Raw genomic sequence first — 19,805 nt, forward strand, 5'->3', positions numbered from 1 at the left:
TTGAGAATGGAGAAATTAAGGTCTTTTAAATATTTAATGGACAGAGGTTTTCTAAATTATTTAATAGCTTATTATAAAAGATGGTATAAAATGGTTTAGTAATTTATTCTTTACAGAAAGTAGCCATAAGAAGTACTTTACAACATGTAAATATTGGTAGGAAAAGTACTTAATTTAAAATGCTATCTTATTCTGTCTGTCAAAGGAATTATATAGTGCTCATATAATTGTCGGATAACTTCAGACCTTTATTGTTTCTGTTCTCGAAGTGCTTCTCTGGCATAGGCAAATGCTATTTATACCAATTTTACTCAGGTCTACAGGCACAGAGACATACTGTGCTGGGACTGAGGTGCAATTCCCTTCAGATACTAGAACACACAGTCTTAGTCCAGGCTCATGGATGCCCTAAATACTGGCATGGGAGAATTTTGCGGCCTGAAGTGGGGTCTGGGGTGACTGATGTGCAAAGCAGGAGTTGTTCATGGCCAGCCCAGGTGTAAATGCTGAGAGCAGGGCCTTTCTCTCCCTCTCCCTCCTTCCTTCCTTCTTTTCTTTACTGTAGCTTTGCTAGAGATGGAGGTGGGGGTTCAGTAGCCTCCTGCCTGGAGCTCATTGTATAAAAAAGACCCTTTCTTAATAAAATTGCTTTCGTTGGGTAACTTCCATTCAAATCCCTTTTGTGTAAATTAACCCTGCTGCGTTGGAGTCAAGGACTTCATCCACAAAATTCCAGTTGTTGCCAGATGTACTGGCACCCCTTGGGAGGTGATGCTGGATTTTATTTTGTTTGAAGCGGTGCTCGGTTTGCTCGCAGGGAGGGCTGGTGCCCATTCCTGGGAGCAGCTGCCTTGGCAGGACGCGCTGCCCCTGCAGAGCTCCCGGCCAGGGGCTCAGGAGTGATTTGCTTCTTTGCAAATGAGCAGCTCTGCTTTGCAAAGTAACATCGTGCCCTGAGACCAGGCATGGAACAGCATTAAAACCACTGATCACAAAATACACTACAAAAAATGGGTTTGCCATGAGAAGCCTAGAATTCCTTTTATTATAGTGTTATTAACTAGGTGAGCCTCTTGCTTTTGTTCTGATCTGCCTCCTTTATTGGCATAAAACAGCTGAATCTCAGATTTAAGATTGCACCATCAGAGCTAGCCTTATGCTTGTCTCAAACAACTCTATTTTCTTAAGAAATATTGCTGCCTGAAAGGCACCAGAAAGCCACAAGATATGCTGGTGGCTGTATCATCTGCCCCCTTTTGTTATATCCATTTAATTAGAATGACTTCAAATAATGAATGCTTCCTTGTCTTTTACCTGTGTTTAACATATGTTTACAGAACAGGTTATGCTAAAGTTAGTATTTATCTGTAGATGCACCTACACAGTTTTTTTTTCCTCCCTAATAAAAATTATGGAACAGATAAACACTAAAGCTTGAGTTAGTATATTGCAATATTGATTTCTACAAGAACACTGTAAGAATATATTTATTGTCCTGTTATGAAATGGGTAAAAATGTATCACACAACCATTTCAGTCATTCAATACTACATTGAAAAGTCTGTTTGTTTGCTTTTTCTTAATAGGCCTTTGAAGGCATACTTTTTTTTTAAAAAAAATTATTTTATGTGTATTTGTGGAAGAAAGGATTAATATAGGATTGAGTGCTTTGTCTTAAGACACCTCTTGCCCACATTTTGTTTTGATTAGAACTGCTGCGTTGTGATTTTGGCTCACTCTGAACCTCTTCACGTTGGAAAGCGAAGACTGAGTAAAATGTGATTAATTAGAGATTGCTGGCCTGGTACGTCTTTAATACCAGCAATGATTCTGTTTTCTGGCGGCATTCTGAACAGAAAGGAGCTGAGTGTATTGAGCCAGAGGCTTTCCTGTCCTAACCTTCTGAAAGGTGTCTGCCTATGTGCTTTTATGACCCCAGAGATGCTTTGCCCCCTAATGTGATGGTGTAATTTTGTGCTTCTTAAAAGCAAATTTTTAATTGATCAAGGGAAGAGTGAAATGAAGAGAGTGGTGGGAGAAGATGAGAAAAGTTTGTGATCACTCCGTAGGTGAAGACCACATTACTATTGCTCTCACAAATTGCACTGTGTTGTGTTTTCAATAGCAGAAGGTCAAGTTGAGCCCAGGGATAGAAGTAAGAGAACAAATAAAAACAAAGAGACTCAAATGCCTATGAAATGGGGTGTTTGAGGTCATTATTCTGCAGAGCGTGCGTCAGTACAGCTGCGAAAGTGTCCCCATATAGTGATTTCAAAGAGTAGCTTCTGGGTATAGGTGAGCTGGGTGTGAGATGTGATGTTGGAAGGAAGTAGAGACAAAAGTGTCAGAGGATGCTATAATACTTAGATCACACAGTGACGATCCTAAGGATGTGACCCTTCAGAGCCTCCGCTCCTGAGGCGGCCAGACTCCAAGGGCCTTGGCCAAATCTTTATGAAGACAATGAAAGATTTTCCTCCTCTCTTTAATAATCTCTGGTTCAAACTGCTGGAGGTTTCAAGTAAGCATCTGGAAATCTGTGTGCACTGTGGTGGTGTCTTAGACCTTACAGCTTTCACAGCAGCTGGGTGACGAGAGGGCACGTGGTTATAAGGACACAGCAAACTGCACATATTAGGTTTGTAATTTCTAGTATAGTGAACTCTGCCTGTAGTTAATATAGTGATATTTCAGGGCTGCTTTATCACGGTTTCTCTGTGTTCTTGGAAACGGGTGAAAAGCAATACAACTGCTGCCTTTTGCCTTTGACTGCGCTGTAGATGGCACTGTGAAACAATGATTTTGGTAACAAAGGTCTGTTTTACAGCATCATTCCAGACGTTAATTGCAGTGTAATATGGCTTTCTTTTTAGGTCCCCAAAGTGAAGGAAAAATTCTGAAATGCAGAAAGGCTTATTTGCTGCCGCAAATGGGAATCTGGAATAACTATGAAAAACACACTGAAATAATTGTGTTTGACTGGAACAAAATTCTTGCAAAGTCCCCAAGGTAAGAGCACTTTTTATCTTTCGAATGACACTGAAGATTTGCTGTTCTGGTTAGCAACAATAGCCACTTGAATCCAAGAGAGAATGAAGGCTTGACATTTCCGAAAGCAGCAGCCCACGGACGCTGAGGGGCTCAGTACGCCTTGCTGCATCTGGCTGCTAAAATTCATTTTTCCCCTGCCTTTTTAAAGATCCCCTTGTATTTCTTCATATTAGCAGGCTGAAGATGTGTGCCCTGTCTTCCTGCAAGGCAGACTGAAGTCTACAAATGTATCATTGTATTGGCACTGGGTGGTTTTAGCAGCCTTTCAGTTTCAATGTAAGGAAGTTGATGCTTTGTAGTGATAAACCTATTCCTGGATTTGAATATACTTACAAAGGGGTAGGGTTACCCTGTTAACCTGATGAAACCCGGTTTCACAATCCCTGTCTTACATCAGGGCCATGACTTCGAAACAGTCAAACTCATAATCTGGGAAAGGTTTTGAAATGAGGTCAGCACACAACCGTTTCCACTGAGACCAGCGCTGCTTCTGCACTGGGAACGGTGGGAACACCTGTGTTCACTTACATGCTGAAATAGCGGCTGTTGAGCATGTGGTGCTTGATTTGGCACTAAATACGTGTCCCTTCCATCAACTCACACCAGAAAAGGCATGCTCAAAATGTCTGATCTGTGGCAATTTCAAGGGTTAAATCCTGCTTTCAGTCACACCGCAGGAAACCTGAAGGAAGGTCTCTGTCTTCATTATGATACTATAGAGTGACGCCAGAGCTGGGGTCTCCACTGATACTTGGATCAGATTCCTGTGTTTGTGTTTAGTGCAACAGATTGACGGTATTGCAGGATGAGCGGATAATTACTTCCCATTCAGTGGTAACCTGTGCATGAGGTGTAAGCCGTGTGTTTCTCATAGAGAGAGCAGGAAAACTAAGGTAAAATTCAGCTCTCTCCTCAAGAAAATGAGGTTCAGTTACTTGGGGAAGATTTGGGTAACTAAAATCTGAAATGGTAGCTTGATTTCAGAGCTCACTGGGCAGTTTCCTTAGATTAATATTGGATCAAGAGCAATAATAACTTTTGTGCTGGTTTCACAGTGATTCAATCCCATTAGCTGCAGTCACATTATGTGGTTCAGGTGGGTGCAAGAGGTGAATTAGGTCCATGCTTATTAGCTGAAGTGTAGGTGCTCTGAATTAGCCTGGGAGTGCTCCATAAAGAGGATGCTTGTACAGTAGGCAAGGACCAGTGACATCTTTATCTTCTGGGCTTGATTCATGCTTGCAGAAGAGTCCTGTATACAGCTGCAAAAGAGCCTCAGTGTGTTTGTTCCTGTACTGGTTCACTCGTATTCAGGGCGGTAACATGTTGGGCTCAAAACAGAGCGTCCTAATGGAAGGAAAGGTACCTTTTTGCCAAATCAGTCCTTAAAATGCTGTTTCTTTACATGTATTTTTTTTTTTATATCTGTAGACACGGTAAGTTATTTTTAGCAATATTTGAGTAGATTTTTAGAGAAGTTTGTAGGCTGGAGTAAAGTCTACAAGGACAGCTGAGGGTGCTGGATTTTTTTACCAGTGTATTTTTTTTTTCAAGTGTGTAGTGCTTGCTAAAATATATTTACATACAACAGTCTTTTGCTCTCTTAAATTTTGATATTAATAAGTGCATTTGTGATTTGTTTGGGCTTTATCAACATTCCCTTTCTTACACAATGAGATAACAAAATGGTTTTGTGACACGTGAAAGGGAAAATTATGCAAGCACTTTTCAATGAGAAAACGTGGGATCTGGTTTGGTTTCACTTTTAGATCGTTACCCAATTTAAAACAGGATAGAAATGCTTCACCTGGTTTTGACAGTAGAGCTAAGGCATGAGTTAGGTTGGTTTCTTTTTTTAAACTATCAGTAGTTTCAGCACTTGAATACTGGATTAGCTGAATATTTTCAGGTATTTTAAAGATATACAGATAAACAAATTTTTTAGAAAATACTTGGAAGAATTGGAACTGGAATCTGCAGGGGAAAGAAGTTCCCAAAGGACTTTTTGCGGCATGCTTATGATAGACTTGCCCAAATCCCAGCATGCTGATTAACTGCAGACTAACATCCCTGCTATGAAAGCAGTATTTAGTTCAATTTATGCAAATCTATAAATTGCCTTTAATTGATTTGATGTATTCCTGCTTACAACATTTGCTGAAAGTATGGAACATTGTATCTAAGGGTTCAACTGCATAATGGCCATTTATGTATTGCACAAGTAATAAATCATCGTAACTGAGTTTAAGAAAATGATTAGATTACCTTTCTGTATGATGAATGGCATAACATAAGCTATTGAGGGATTTAATTGTAGATATTTGCAGCAAAATGACTGAGGATTTGTGGTCTTAGTTCTAACACTATCATGAATAAGACTAACAACATCCGCCTTCTTTAGAACAACTGTTTTCCGAAATGCAGTTTCTAACACCCTGGCAGAGCAGTGAGTTCTCGCATATTTGACTGAGGTGCTGGTTTCATGAATGTTTAACCCTCAGCAAATTTACCAATTTCTAGGAAATCTGACGGGGGTTGTGTGCTTGAGATATCCAGGCAATTCATCTGCATGACTACAGGGAAGTTCGTAGCTTTAAAAAATATGTCCTTAGAAATATTAAGTAAAAATGATATTTTTCTGTGATATTTCTATAATTTTGAGACAGATGCAGTTTAAAAATACTAGCACAACTTATAAATATGTATATTTAAATCTGAGTGTGGATGGATCTGAAAAAAAAAAAAAAGAAAACATAACCACTTATCTCAGACTTATAGAAATGTATTGCACTCATGTGTTGTTATAAATATGTATTTGTGGGTAATAAGATGTGTGATAGCCATTGCATTGCTTCTAATTATAAAACACGTTTAACAAAAAATTGATCTCAACCAAACCACGAGTATGCTTTTGTCAGTGTTGCCTTGTAATAAGCCATATTACTTATTCTTCAGCACCTTTTCAGCTTTTCATTCCCCACATTATTTTTATGTTATTCCCTACTCGCATTGTTCTTTCACTCAACTGCTTCCTTTTCTGCCTCCAGGATGAGATTCTGTGCCAAATCAATGCTTCTGTCTGACTGGCTCTTTCTGGTCTATGTGTTAATGGTCTGCTGTAAATTGTTGTCCGCTTCTAGCCACCATCCCCGGGGGCACACAGGTAGGAGCTTTTAAACTCATTATGTGCTACTGAGACCAATTAATACTGCTCACAGAATGGTAGAGTCCACTTTTTAGCAATGGATAATTGATGAGGCTGTTGACAGCACGTTATAATCAGTTCAATGGGTTAAAAACACAACAACAAGAAGCAAAATGAGTTATTGTAAACTTTCATGGTTTTTCGCTAGTAATTTCTGTACTGAAGCTCACCAGACGGTTTTTGGAGTGATTCCATGACTGCTAGGGCTTTGGGATTTGTCTATATCCTTTTGTTTTATCCTTACTATGGCAGTTGCACGCACCCCAATGAGGTCCAGAGCTTTCAGTGGGGCAGCTGATGGCTCTTAAGCACTTTTTGTGCCCCCGTGTCCATGTCCTCACAATGCACCTTGGACAGTCAGGTCCCCCACCCCTGGGCACAGTGACTCCTCACGTTTACCTCCCCTGCCTGAGGAGCAGAGAGACAGGACCCTTGGTCAATAGCCAGGGTCCCCAGCCGAGGAGGTGCCCAGACCCAGAGAAGCTTCTGGACCAGCTCCTAATGGCCACAGCCAGATGCGACCAGGCTGTAAAATGGGGCTCCTGCCAAAGCCCCCCGCCTTGGAGTGGTCTTCTGGGAGCAGCGGGTCTGTAAACAGAGCCCTCCCCTTGCTATTTAAGGAAACTTCCTGGGATTGAGAGCCCTCACCTTCTGCTTGGTGAGTGATTATTTCTCCTGGATATATCCTTGAGTGAGCCCTTGCTCCCCCCGGGCAAGTGATTATTTTTGCTGGGTACCCTGGAGTCAGAGAGGCCCCTTCTTTAGAATGAGTGTGTACACGCTGTGCATCGTCCTTCTTGTGTGGTTGTATGGTAATAATATCCTCAACTGGTACATCCAACCTGCAGTTTATTAAATGTTGCCAGAGTGCTGATTGATTTTTGGATCACACCACTGCTTGCATTGGTTTCTGTCATTTGTTTTTGGTCTGTTGGTTGTTTTCGATTCTGAATTACAGTCGGTTTAAGCTTATTATCTGCTTGGAGTTGTTTTGGTGTGCCTCCGTGACACTTATCCAAAGATATTCTGAAGAGTATCTTTATCTTCTGCTTAATCCAGTTGTTATTAAGAGACTTCACAATGGTATTATTAGCTTTGGTGGGCAATAGATCAAAGCCCTCAGATTTAGAGTAGCCAGTTCTTTCACTAAGTCACACAAACACTGAACTGTGGTTTAGTTCAGCTTGTGGTATGCTCCTTTTCCTAACCTGCATAGTGAGGCAAGCAGAAAGATACTTCATTTACGAGAATGCGCTGTTGTAGCAGAGTATATCTGCCAGGAACAATGTAGTATCTTATTATAAATGACAGAAATAGCTCAGAACAAGCTGGGCTGTCTTCATGAAGAAATACCAGACTGGAACTTCAAAGCAACATGTCTCTGCTAGGATTGTGCAGACACATCAGCTTGAATGCAGAAAAAAAATACAGATGTAGCAGCGTTCATGCAAAGATATCAGTGCAAGTCCTGAAACAGGATTAAGTGTGTTAGCCCTGTATCACCTTGTATCCCAGGAGAAAAGGAGAAGTTAACAAAATACCACCTGTAACCTCTGCTTTTTAGCAAAGGTCAAAAGCCTGGCTGCAGCTGCATAGTGAGATGACTCTGTTCTCAATACCATAGTTAGCTTCATGCTGGCTTGAAGATTTCTGCAAGCGTTGCTATATGTGAGGTAGTCTCATTCTTAAATTAAGTGTAATGCCTTAAATCCGTATGTAATATTCTCAGCTCTGAGCCAGACTGTTGTGGGTCCAGGTCTAATGTTAGCATCCACTTCAGCTCAGCGCTAGGAAGTCAGGATGCATTTGTTAGAGGCTCCATCCTCCAGATGAGACAACCTATTGATCTCTTTCGTGGCTGCTTCTGGTGATTGTCTAGGTAGGAGCTGAAAGCTGCTCATGTGCTTGCCAAAATCTCTTCAGTTCTGGCAAGCAGGACTGACCGTGACCTGCATGTAGCTGCTGTGTCTATGTACATGCTCACAGCACATCAGCAGTGTCTGTGTCTAAGAGCAAACAAAGCACCTCCTTGCCTTACCCTATCACCAGCTCCGCATTCCCTGGTGCTGTGCAGCACTCACATGTGTTTACCATTAAATGCAGTCACAGGTTATGGAGAATAACTGACGTGTCACAGTAGAAGCCCATAAAGTGATTCCAGTGAATAAATAGAGTGTTAGAGGATGATCTGTATCACTGTTTCGCAGGTAGCTATTATGGAAAGGAGTTGAATAACTTCACGGAGGAGGGGTGTCTATGTACAATGACAAGTTAATTAGGACCTCTTGACCTTTCCTGTAAACAACTGCTGCTTAGAAGAGCTTTTCAGAGCTGGCTACACAGCAAAACCTGGAGAACAGCCTTCTGCAGCTTTTGTCGTTCAGGGAAGAGTCTTGTAAAAAGAAATGTTATTTTTGTCTTTTAAAGATACACTTTGCACGTGTACCTAAGGGAAATACTTGTAATAAGGCAGTAGTGATCCTGTGTTGTGGGCTTGTATGATGAACATTCATTATGTGTTATGTAAATGATGACAATAACTTTTCAGAGTGCTTGACTGCATACTTTAAATTGACACCAAGAATTCTTTCCCCTGTATCAAAGAGGTACTGTAAACCACAATCAAGCTGCTTGACTGTTAAGCAAATTTGCATACAGTGCTTTCTCTGGTAGGCTAAAGGTTCTGCTCTTCATGAATAGTTTGGTCAGATTATGGAGCTCTTTTTCAAACAGACACCCCTGAAGCTGGAGGCTTCATACGCCTTTTTAGACTATGGTGCTATATTCTTCCCCGGACATGAGTTTCTCTTACGTGTACACTGAAGTGATCCCTGTCCTACTTCATGATTCCACGTAGCGGATGAAACGGTCACCCCATGTTTGATTCTCCAGCTTCCCGTGTCTGACATACGGCACCACAGAGCATTTTGAGGGCTTCGGGGGGCTCTCCTTAAGGGGCCTGCGTTTCCCAGTCTCATTTTATCTTTGCTGTTTGATACATCATCTAGACTGACCTTCTAATGTATGATCAGATCTGTGATGGATATGTGAGCAAGACGATGTCTTGTTCATCAGGAAAGCAAATAATTTAGGGCTTTTAGTGTAGCCTGTTTTGTGGAAAGAAAATAATTCACCTCATTTGTTTAATACAAATTAGCATGTTCTTGGATGGCACTTGAGATAAAATTTTTGCTGTCAATAGACAACTTAAGCATTTTTCAAAGTAAAAAGTCCTGAAGCACACTAGAGGGATGAATTCAAGCTTTGGGTTTGGCAAAAGTTTTGTCCTGTGTCCCTTAAGTCAGGCAACTTTAACCTGACAAGTAGGTACCGAGGTGGGAAATACATGCTCGAGGTGCCTAGCCTGGGATGCTTCAGGAGAAGCTGTTTTTTAAGAACATGCTGTGTCTGCTCCTGAAAATCAGTGTGTTTCAACCCATGTACTTGACATCGCTAGTCACTTTTGAAAAAATACTTAGTCATTAAAGCTAAGAAAGTTTATTAACCAAGAACAGACAATAGAATATAAGATGAAAAGTGGTGTTTGACTTTTTTTTTCTCTCTCCAAAATACTGCTGTTTTTAAGGAGCCTAATCCAGGAAAAGACAATTATTGACTTTGGTCATGTTAGATGGTGCCCGAAAGAATGACATTTAACAGCTATGTCTGCAATATTCAGACAGGAACAGAGACTAGATCTTTAAGGACCCAATAACCATCCTGTTTCTGAAAAGTGGGAGAGAATGCCATTGAGCAACCCCTTTGACAGAAAGGGCCTCTTCACTGTAATAACGTGTAAGACAGACCTAGTTCTTTCTTTTTGTTCTGCAAAACATTCACCACCCTCAAATAACTGTTAGCGAAGAAAGAGTCTGTTCAATCTAGCAAGGCAATCCTGCCATTGCTGTGAAGCAGTGTGGATCTTGAGCCCAGCTTTGGAGGCCACAGCCTGTTTTTCATTTGAACGCTGTAATTGCTTTGACTGGCAGTTAACCAGGCAAAAGGTAGAAGAGAAATGTTCCCTCTCATTACCATTAGATCACTGAAGATGCTGCTTATACAGATTATTTCAGCAGGCTCTCTGTACATCTGTGTGGAGAAGACACTTCAGAATATTCATGTGACTTTGTTGCTCTGAATTACCTTTCTGAAGAGTTTCTTTTGCACTGATGATGATAGCTGGGGGAAGCGTAAGCACCAGCCTTACTACAGCTATTTAAAATTGGGCAGTATTTCAGGCTCCCAGAGTACCTAACTGATACTGATATAATGATCAATTCCATGCTGTGCTGAATGAAGCAACATACATTTAGCACCAGAAAAGATTTGTTTTCACCTCACTGCTATAAGTCAGGATCCACGAATGAAACGAAGCATTGAAGAGAAACTCCCTCAGGTCACCTCATGTGGGGGCTGGACCTTATGGACAGAATCCTGTCCTCATTGGAGTCAGAGGAAAAACTTCTCCATTACACAGGCTCCAGGACTTCATCTACTGACGTGAAGGTTGTGTGTCTGAAAAATGCAGCTTTATATTAGAAATATGAGTCCCCTTATTTTTGGGTTGGAGCATCATTCTTCCCATTGGTGCTACGGGGTTGCCAGGGGCTCTGTTCCCTGTTCCACCAGAGGGCCCTGCAAGGCAACCAAAGGGGCTCCAGCACAAAGCCGCTTGCTTTTTGTCGATTTAAATCATCACTGTGCATTTTACTAATTAGAATTTTGAGTCCTTTTGTATTTCGATGGGTCAGACATGGTTAGTGCACAATAAGCTTTAGCCCTTTGTTCTATTTAACTCCTTTTATGTCTTAATGTTTTATTCATTGTGTTATTTATGTGTTTTATTATCCAGCTTCTAAATATAGGGTAGCTACAATATACAGCCCTGGCTGTAATCTTTTCAAGTAATAAGGTAGGGAAAGCGATTGTGTTGAGCAATAGGTTTCCTTTAAGACAAAAAGGAGCAGAGTTCACTGCATGAAGTTTGCTGGTGTATTTATTTTTGAGAAGAAAAAAGAGGAAGAAGCACTACTTATTCTCCCCCCGCCCCCCTCCTTTTTTTTTTTCCTTAAATAATAATGGGAACTTTTAATATATATGACTGATTTTGACAACTTCAATTTGGATGTAGACTTATGTTATCCGTAAGGAGCAATTCAGTGTCAAGTTAGCCTTTTTTAGGGTAAAGCATAGCTTCTGGTATCATTTTCCATGAGTGTGCACTTTAACTGCATGGATTGTGAAAAGATTTGTGTATTCCAGGGTGTGTGTGTTGGGGGGGCAGGATTACAGACAAATGGATGAATGTGCAGGTTTTGCTTATCATGTTTCATTGTGCTTCAAGGCTGGGGGGAGATCTTCTATAACAAAAAGAAGATGGAGTCATATTTGTGGAGTCTCAGACAAATGGCTAAGTCCAGTATATCAACCTGCACAACAGGAGCCTGAAGCCAAGCTTTTTCCCACAATATCGAAGTGACTTTATTTTAAAGCCATTGGGGAAAGCCTCTGAAAATAGTCTTTATTTTCTTCATTTTACATTAGCAGAATAATTTTTTATATAGCTGCGATCTGCAATAAATTATAATCTTTATAGTCCATTGACTCAAATTCTAACCAAGAAAGCTTTCTTGGCTCTTTGTCTTTTTTTTTTTTTTTTTTTTTTTCTTCATCTGCTTCTCCCAAATTTAGAACTTCTATTACTAAAAAATTCTTACATCTCAAATGGGTAGGCTTGTGCTAATGCGAGGAGAAACAAATGGTTGGATAAGTGAAAATCCACAAATAGGATGGAAAACATCTTGTCCTCAGTGTTAATTTGGGTGAAGTGATGCAACAAGAAGTAGAACATGTTCTACTCAGGAGCTTGCTCTGGGTTTACATGGAGGTCAACACACTGAGTCCTTGGGAGGATGGATGTTTGAGTGATGAAGGCGATAGATTGAAATGTAAAGGATTTGCATTGAATTCCTCGCTCTGAAATTATTAAAAGACTTGCCTAAGATGAAGTCCTGACCTGCCGAAGTGGGTGTTTGTGATTCTTCTGTGATTTAGTTTCCAGTCTGCTCCGGATATGTCATATGGTTTTTGGTCCCAGCAGAAAAGTGAGACTTCATAGTTATGATTTTATTAACGGTTAAGCCAGTCATTCTTACAGAATTCATCATTCAGTGTTTTGCAAATCGCTGCCATTTTGAGAGATGGAAATTGCTTTAGGGCCTGTTCTGCTATTGATCGACATGTCTGTACTTACTGCCTGGGCTGCATTGCCACAGCCCTATAGTTACGTTAATTGTAATAGCAGCACAGAGCCTCTCCCAAACTTAAAGTCCAATTTTTATGTAATTGTAAGGCTTTGTGCTGCTGGAGAGTTTCATCCCAAATGAGTGACTGCACAGGCTTGAATAACAGTCCATGTAAATGGATACCAGTTTCTGTTGATTCGGTGATTTTGACTTTGTGTCTATGTTTGTGTGTGCTGCCAGGTGAGGGGTGATTCAGAAGCAGCCTAGGACAAGCTGAGCCTCTCTGCTGGCTTTGTTTGCCCACGGTTATGGCTGTCGGGGGGTAAAAAATATTCACCCTGTATTTAAGAGCAGGAAACTAGTTGTCACACTTGGCTGTAGCATCACAGATGCCCCAAATATTCTTAGTCCACTGCATGAAGAAATACTCAGCTCTGCTTTCGTACCAAGTGTGGTATTTCCCACTGCCAGAGCTGCCCCTTGATGTTAGTCTGAAAGTTTGCAGTGTTGCTGTGTCTGGTCTCAAGGACATGTTTGAGCAAGCATTTCTTCTTGGAAACCAGAAGTTGTTTAATTAATAATGGAAGAACCTGGAGATGGATTTTTTTTTTTTTTAACTGACATTTAAGTGTTTTGTTGGCTGAGCACCTCCAGATTGCTGCCGATAGGCCTTTGCTGCAGCTGTCTGGTTTTCCGTGTTTGGCAGCATTCTTATATTCCTTCAGCAGAGTGGACAATAGATTCTAAATCAGGAGATTAAAGATGTCTTGTAGGGTTCAGCGGGGTAATCTCTCCTCATCAGACTGGAGATGCTATCCATCAGCACAGGAGTGGAGACTATACCTGACATTCATTATTTTCCAGGGTGGCAATCTTTGACAATACTCTGCAAATGACAGAAGTTATGAGTGGAAAATTGTAGGATCAACGTTTCTATTGCTTAGCGATTGGCCTTTTGTTTATTTATTTATTTTTCTTTCTACTTTTGTTTCCTTGCTGGACAGCATCCATATGCTTTGCAGACCAGTGATGGTCGCTATTCTTTTGATTTATGTTGTTTAAAGAAATAATGACCAGATAAGCATAAGGCAGGATTTCTCTTCGCATAATTTCCTGCTTGTATCTTCCTGATATCCATTCATCTATTAGTTTTACATCTGTGTTTTCTTCCTTAAAATAGCATCCTAAGATGCAGTGGCTATTTTGGAATAAACATTTCTGTTACTGTCTGTTTTGCACAGAGACAAATTGTTGCAAATTAGCTTGGCGTGTTACACTTCTGGGGTGGAATGGTGGAATCTGTGTGTAACAGATCACAATTGTGTTAACAGCTGTTTGTGGAGTGCTGCATGTAGCTGGTTTCAGTTTAACGTTGGCTGATGATGCCTGATAGCAAAAATGAAATTGTAAGCAATTATAAAGCAAAAAATTAAGTGTATCGAGGTAGTCTTTCTGATCCATCTTATTTTCAGGTTGGGTGAAAAAGCTTGAAGTATCTCTTGTGCTCTGCATATCCTTTTTTCTATAGCTTCCTCCTTCCTTGGGAGATTTCCTTCTACAAGGCCGGAAATAAAAGTTGATGGAAAGCAGGCTGACCTTCCTCCTTCATGCTGCCCCTGGATTGTCACTGGACAGGCCACAAAGATGAGAGGGTTCAAGGGCTCTGTGATGGCATTAACCTCCTTGGTTAGAGCACAAGTGTCCTTCAGCAACAAACAATGCAAAAGGGGCAAGAAGAACAGCATGCAAGTCTCTCATTCATAGATGTGACCATAAGGTACCAGACTGGATCCAGTGCTCTTCCTAATCTGATGCACGATACAATTGTGCAATAAAAGACAAAATTTCTTGAAAAAGAGTACGGGAATATCTGCTTTCCCCATAAATATGTATCTACAGCTTTTCCATGTTATCCTACATGCCATACAATTTGAAAGTATCAAGGCTTTCTGACACGTTTCCTCCTCCTTGTCACAATGATGTCATTTGCAAAGTCTGGTGATACGATAAAAAGTATGTTGAGGAACTGGAAGTTATGGAACCAGATTCCTGCATTTCATGAATAAGCAATAATTGTGCACACACTCTGCACCGCTTCTCCCATTTATTTTTTTTAAGTGAGGCACAATAAATAACTGATCACCCAACAGACCGGTGCCTATCTTTGTGATTCACCATTTTGAGCAGATGCCCGCTTCAGAGGAGATCAAACACGAAGATCTTAGACAGTATATCATCACTGTTTGTTTCTATCCTAAGTATTCTTAGATTGTTTTTAGAAAATACAATTTACTGAAAGTATGAAAATCAGGTCAGAGTATAATTTGAAGAGTGCAAATTATGTTAGTTGGCATATGAGTGTCTGTCCCATATCGTAGATATGCTAATGATTGCTGTCTATTGAGTCCTTCCAGCAGGTGCTGTTATTCCTCCAACTGAAAAAAAAAAAAAATAACAACAAAACCCAAACCAAAACCAAGCCAGACAAACAAAACCAAACCAACAAAAAACTCACCAAAAAACCCCACCCCAAACTAAATCAATTAAAATTTCTCATCTAAAACAGTCTGAATGTGGAAAGAGGTCCCCACTGTTCTCTAGGTGCACCCTAATAGCGTTGTTGTGTCACTGAGCAATTAAAATGTAACTGATATTTTTATTTTCAGTGTTTCTAAATGCATCTTGCTTAAAAAAGAAAAAAGAAGCCAAGTTGCACTGGAAGTTGCCTTTTAGGATTGACACTTGCTTAACTGTGTGTCCAAACAAGTTTTCTTTGTTAGTGCCCACACATAATAGAGTTTAATAATTTACTTTAATTGAGTTATTTTTTCAGATTTTGTTCTACTTCTAAGGTTTCAAAATGAGGAAGGAACAACATAGCAGATTTTACTATCAGACTAATGCTCTTTTGTTGTTGTTTTTTGAACTACATAGGAAAAAGCACTAATTTGACGTTTCATTTGGAAACACTGTGGCAGGAGTCCTATTTCCACCCTCCCCCCCAGTATTTTTACTGGAAATTCAAAACCACCACAACTTTGTGTTGATATTCTTCAGAAATTGAGTAAAATTGCTGCCCTCAGCAAAATGCAGTTTACTGCAAGAGATGCCACAGTCCCCAAAAAAGGAGCCAAGATAATTAGTGTACAACTGACAAATAAGTCTGCTATGCTAATGTAAAGAAACATCCTTTTATCAGACTGGATCACATGGTAGTTTGTGCCAAGCTAGAGAGAAAAGAGTTTACTCTGCAAACATGTCCTCTTCTAGGGGGAAAAAAACCCCAATTCAACAGTGACTATGGAAAGCATTTTTATGACCCTCTCCACTATCAAGGGATTTGGATTAACCTAATTCTGGATCAGAACCAAAGCCTGAGTAGGTTTGTTTGATGGTGGTGTGTGTTTGTTTGTTTCTTTTTTTGGCAAAATCATTTCCATTTTTCTTTCAGCTGTAGCAAGAACTGTGTCAGAACAGCACTAAAAAGAACTATGGCTGCGGAATGACCAGTTTACTGGGGGATAAAGGTGATCCAGCGTTCTCTCTGTATTGCCATTCAAAGAGAAGGGTCTTTGCCCCAAGTGCTTCAGTCTAAATAAACAACGAGGCTGGAGTAACTCCGCTCTGGAAGCCAGGCTCACTGAAATCAGAGCGATACAAGGTGTTCGTCATTAGAACATGAAGTGCTTTACAAATTAAGTGTGATTATTCTCATTTAACAGATGGGGGGCTGAAACGCACATTTGTGCATGGTGTATGCTTCCAGGTCTTGGGAACAAATCGACTCAGTTGCAGAACAGTGCCAGAAGTTATATATAGGTTGCCTTGTTTGGGACTTGGTGAATGGGCTACTATTTATGCAAACAACACAGAGCAGTACATCATTGCACTGTGCTGGCTGGCTGCAGTGAAGGTATACACCTATCAAAGCTGACGAGTGACCGGTAAGCTCCTTCCCAAACCTATTTCCAGTATTTCCTAGTCCAGAGTCCATTAGCTGAGGTGGTTGAAGGCCACGCAAAGAATTTGCATTTTAAAATTATTATTAACATTTTGCATTGAATGCTAAATACTTTATTCTTACAGTTATTAAGTCTTGCTCACTATATATATTTTTTTAATGGAGTACAACATGGGATTTCAGTCTCAGATCTGTTAGATAACAAACAGTATTAGCAAGGTCATCCCTTGACCAATGAAAAACTGCATGTTGTGAAATGATGAATTCAGTCAGGGGACAAGCAATGGGAAGATGTCTGTTTTGTGGCTGCCTCAGCAGATGGTTGTAATGACACAATAGATACTGCTAATTGCCACTGCTCTCATATTAGCAGGTTCACTAAGAACTGGTTTGCCACTTGCCTGTGGAGATAGGGGAGAGAAGAAGTGGGGTCCTTCTGTCTCAGATGAGGTGATAATACAGTCATTGCATACTAACAGGATGATAGAAACCTTACAAATGTGATCAAGTCCTAAGGCAGAACCAAGCTGTGTAACATTCTGGTTCCCATAAAACAATCAAACATTTTTGGCGAGACACCATTCTTTCCCTGTAAAGTTGGAGCAACAGCTTAGTTGAAGAATGAGATTATAGGCTTCAATGAAAGCAAAGGTACTTTTGATCTATACTGGCAATAACACACAGGGCAAGAAACATGAAAGGAAAATACTGAACATTGGAGTTATCTGGGTGCTGTGATGTGTTTAGAATCCTGTGTTTTAACAGGCAAGTTAGAACAGCATATGAGTATGTATTTCAGATCTTAATTCCATTTGGTGTTAATGGATTTCTTAAATACCTCTGTCTTACCATTTACTCTGTACCTTTTTTTCTGTGTCCATTTGAAAATCAATAAGTAGTATTTTTTTTAAAAAAGTCATTGATGTTATGTAACATACTGTAAATAATGCACTAAGCAAAGAATTGATGAATATAAAAAGAAGACAGTGTGAAATGCACAAGGATAAACACTGTTTAAGAGTGTGTATACAGAACAACATCCAATTGCCAAATACTTTCTGGGACAGTGAGAGCTACTTGTTATTTTTTGCATAAATCTGATGACTTAAGCTATCTGCTCTGTGAAAGAAAAATGATGTCATGCTGATTGATACAGTGACCGGGACATGACAGTTTTCAAGGAAGAAGAAAGGCAGAAATCACTTTCAGTGAAGACACGATCTCGTGATGTCATTGAGCACTTGATAAGCCAATTGAAATTCAAAAATTGTGTTTAAATTACCAGATGATGAAATGAGAGGGAGATAAATAGGTCTGCAGTAATGATTACGTACTCTCTTGACTAGAATCAGAGATTAAATAATATATTGTACATTTTCAGTTAATTCTGTTGTCCTGTATCCAAACAAGTGTTAAAGTTTAAAACATTGTTAAGCAGTAACCTGTTAGCAATGTGCCGAGGCTGAGATTGTTCTTTATGTTACATGCTCTGCCAGTCTTGTCTATGCAATGTTTGCATGGGTGTGTGAATTACCAGGGCTTTAATGCTGCAGTTAGTTTTTTTAAAAGCTAAATGGGTTTCTTATGTTTTGGTATAGAGGCAAATCAAGGACTTCTGTTTACTGAAAAACCATAACTATCTTAAATTAATCCTCCTGAAATTAAACACTGAGAGGGCCCTGGGCTTGGTGTCTTGTTCAGACAAAGCTGAACTGAACATATGGCAGAAAATAAGGGCAGGTATGCTTGCAAACTCTCTGTGGAAAGCTGACTTGGTGCCTGGTGCAATGTATAGAAATTAATGACAGGGCAGCTCTAAGTTTTGCCAGTGATTCCAGTAAAATATTATTTACAGCAGCCAGGACTTGCTGAAGACCAGAGAATTTCTGTTCCTATCCCTGCTTTTCAGGAAGGTGAACTGTACAAGGAGGAGAACATGTTGTTGGTCTTTCCAACTGCTGTGCAAATTGCAAGATAATCAAAGAGTTGGGCTGATGCTGATTAAGTCCTCGGTAGTCAAAACAGATGAGATGTGAATTATGATTCTTCCATTCTGCTGATGATATAGTTGAATGTCAGCACCAGTAAATGGTTTATTGGGCCACAGTTCACCTACTTGCTCCCATACACCAAAAAGAAAGTGTCATCTCCTTCTTTGTTGACTGCTACACCACTACTGCTGTTTGGGAGAGATCTGTGTAGTGGGATTTGATGCTGTGGATTAAAAGATAATTTTATGTTTCTTGCAGTAATTTTACAGGACATACTATGAAGGTATGAAATATATGCACATAGTGAAACAAGAGTCTGTCTCAGCAGCATCTCACAGTCTCACAAAGCAGACCACTGGTTGTGCAGCTGGACTGCTGAGGAAAGGTTGGTCTTTTCCTCTCTCCTAGTCCCAAGTCAGTCCACTTCCCTCTGCATCCCTCCTGTTCTCCTTGATTTACTGGAGGAGTTCTTGCCTATTGATGTCTTGCTGTAGAGTCCTATTAGCATCACAAATTTATCTTCTTCATAAATTGCCCTGTAGACTGTACCCTGACAATTTAAGTTGGCTTTAAATTGTTGTCGCTGCCTCTGCTTCATCATCCACAAGTAATGATGTTGATAATGAAAATGTTATGCTATCATTTACCAATTCTGAGGTCCTCTGTTATCTATGAGGGGATGCTAAGTAGATAGCAGAGTATCAGAGTCTCATTTTGCTCTACACATCTATATTCTGAGCTCCCAAGTACTGAAACAAGGCAGATACGGGCTTTTAAAGCCAGATTTAACATGATATTTGGGTACCTGTTGCTGCAGATTAGCAGCCAGTAGGATTTTTCAGATGTGCGTATGCAAGGTAGTTGCCGAGCTTCCATTTTAACTGCAATGAAATTTGTGAATCTGAAGACCTGAAATTTGTGATGGTACAAGCTGAGATCCTGCATGTTACAAAGCTCTGAGTAACTATCTTTCTGTCAGCTCCAGCATCTTAAAACAGCTAAACAGCTGCAGGATCAAAGTGGATCAAATCCACAGAGTGATTTTACAGGCGGCATCAGGAATGAGCTGGAGCAGCAGAAGTGCCTCTGTTGTCCTTGCACAGAAGGTGCAGACTGTTACAACAGCTTGTTATTCAGCCTCTGTTTTATTTCACTTTCTCCAAAAATTTTTGTCTTGGAAGACATTGACAGCAAGGTGCAGAATAAGCATCAGTGTGACAGTGACTCAGCCCTTGTTAGCCATCGATCTGTACTCCGGTGCTTTCTACTCAACCTCCCCACTGGATGGCAGCAGCAGAACACATCCTCATATTCCTTTTTTAATCTGAGTAAGTAGTGGGACTGTCGAAGTT

At 40.2% G+C, this 19,805-nt stretch overlaps 1 protein-coding gene across 1 annotated transcript in view; it reads left to right on the forward strand.

Annotated features, from left to right (window-relative positions):
- Positions 1 to 2,902: 2,902 nt before the first annotated feature.
- Positions 2,903 to 19,805, forward strand: part of TAFA4 (TAFA chemokine like family member 4) — a 48,219-nt gene continuing 31,316 nt past the window's right edge. Inside the window, exons 1-2 of the mRNA XM_065642748.1 lie at positions 2,903 to 3,009; positions 6,099 to 6,214. Coding sequence (XP_065498820.1) covers positions 2,930 to 3,009; positions 6,099 to 6,214 — 196 coding nt within the window. The 5' untranslated portion in view covers positions 2,903 to 2,929. The remainder of the gene's footprint in view (positions 3,010 to 6,098; positions 6,215 to 19,805) is intronic.

Source organism: Caloenas nicobarica, chromosome 11 (genome assembly GCF_036013445.1).
Source record: "Caloenas nicobarica isolate bCalNic1 chromosome 11, bCalNic1.hap1, whole genome shotgun sequence".
Classification (NCBI taxonomy): Eukaryota; Metazoa; Chordata; class Aves; order Columbiformes; family Columbidae; genus Caloenas; species Caloenas nicobarica.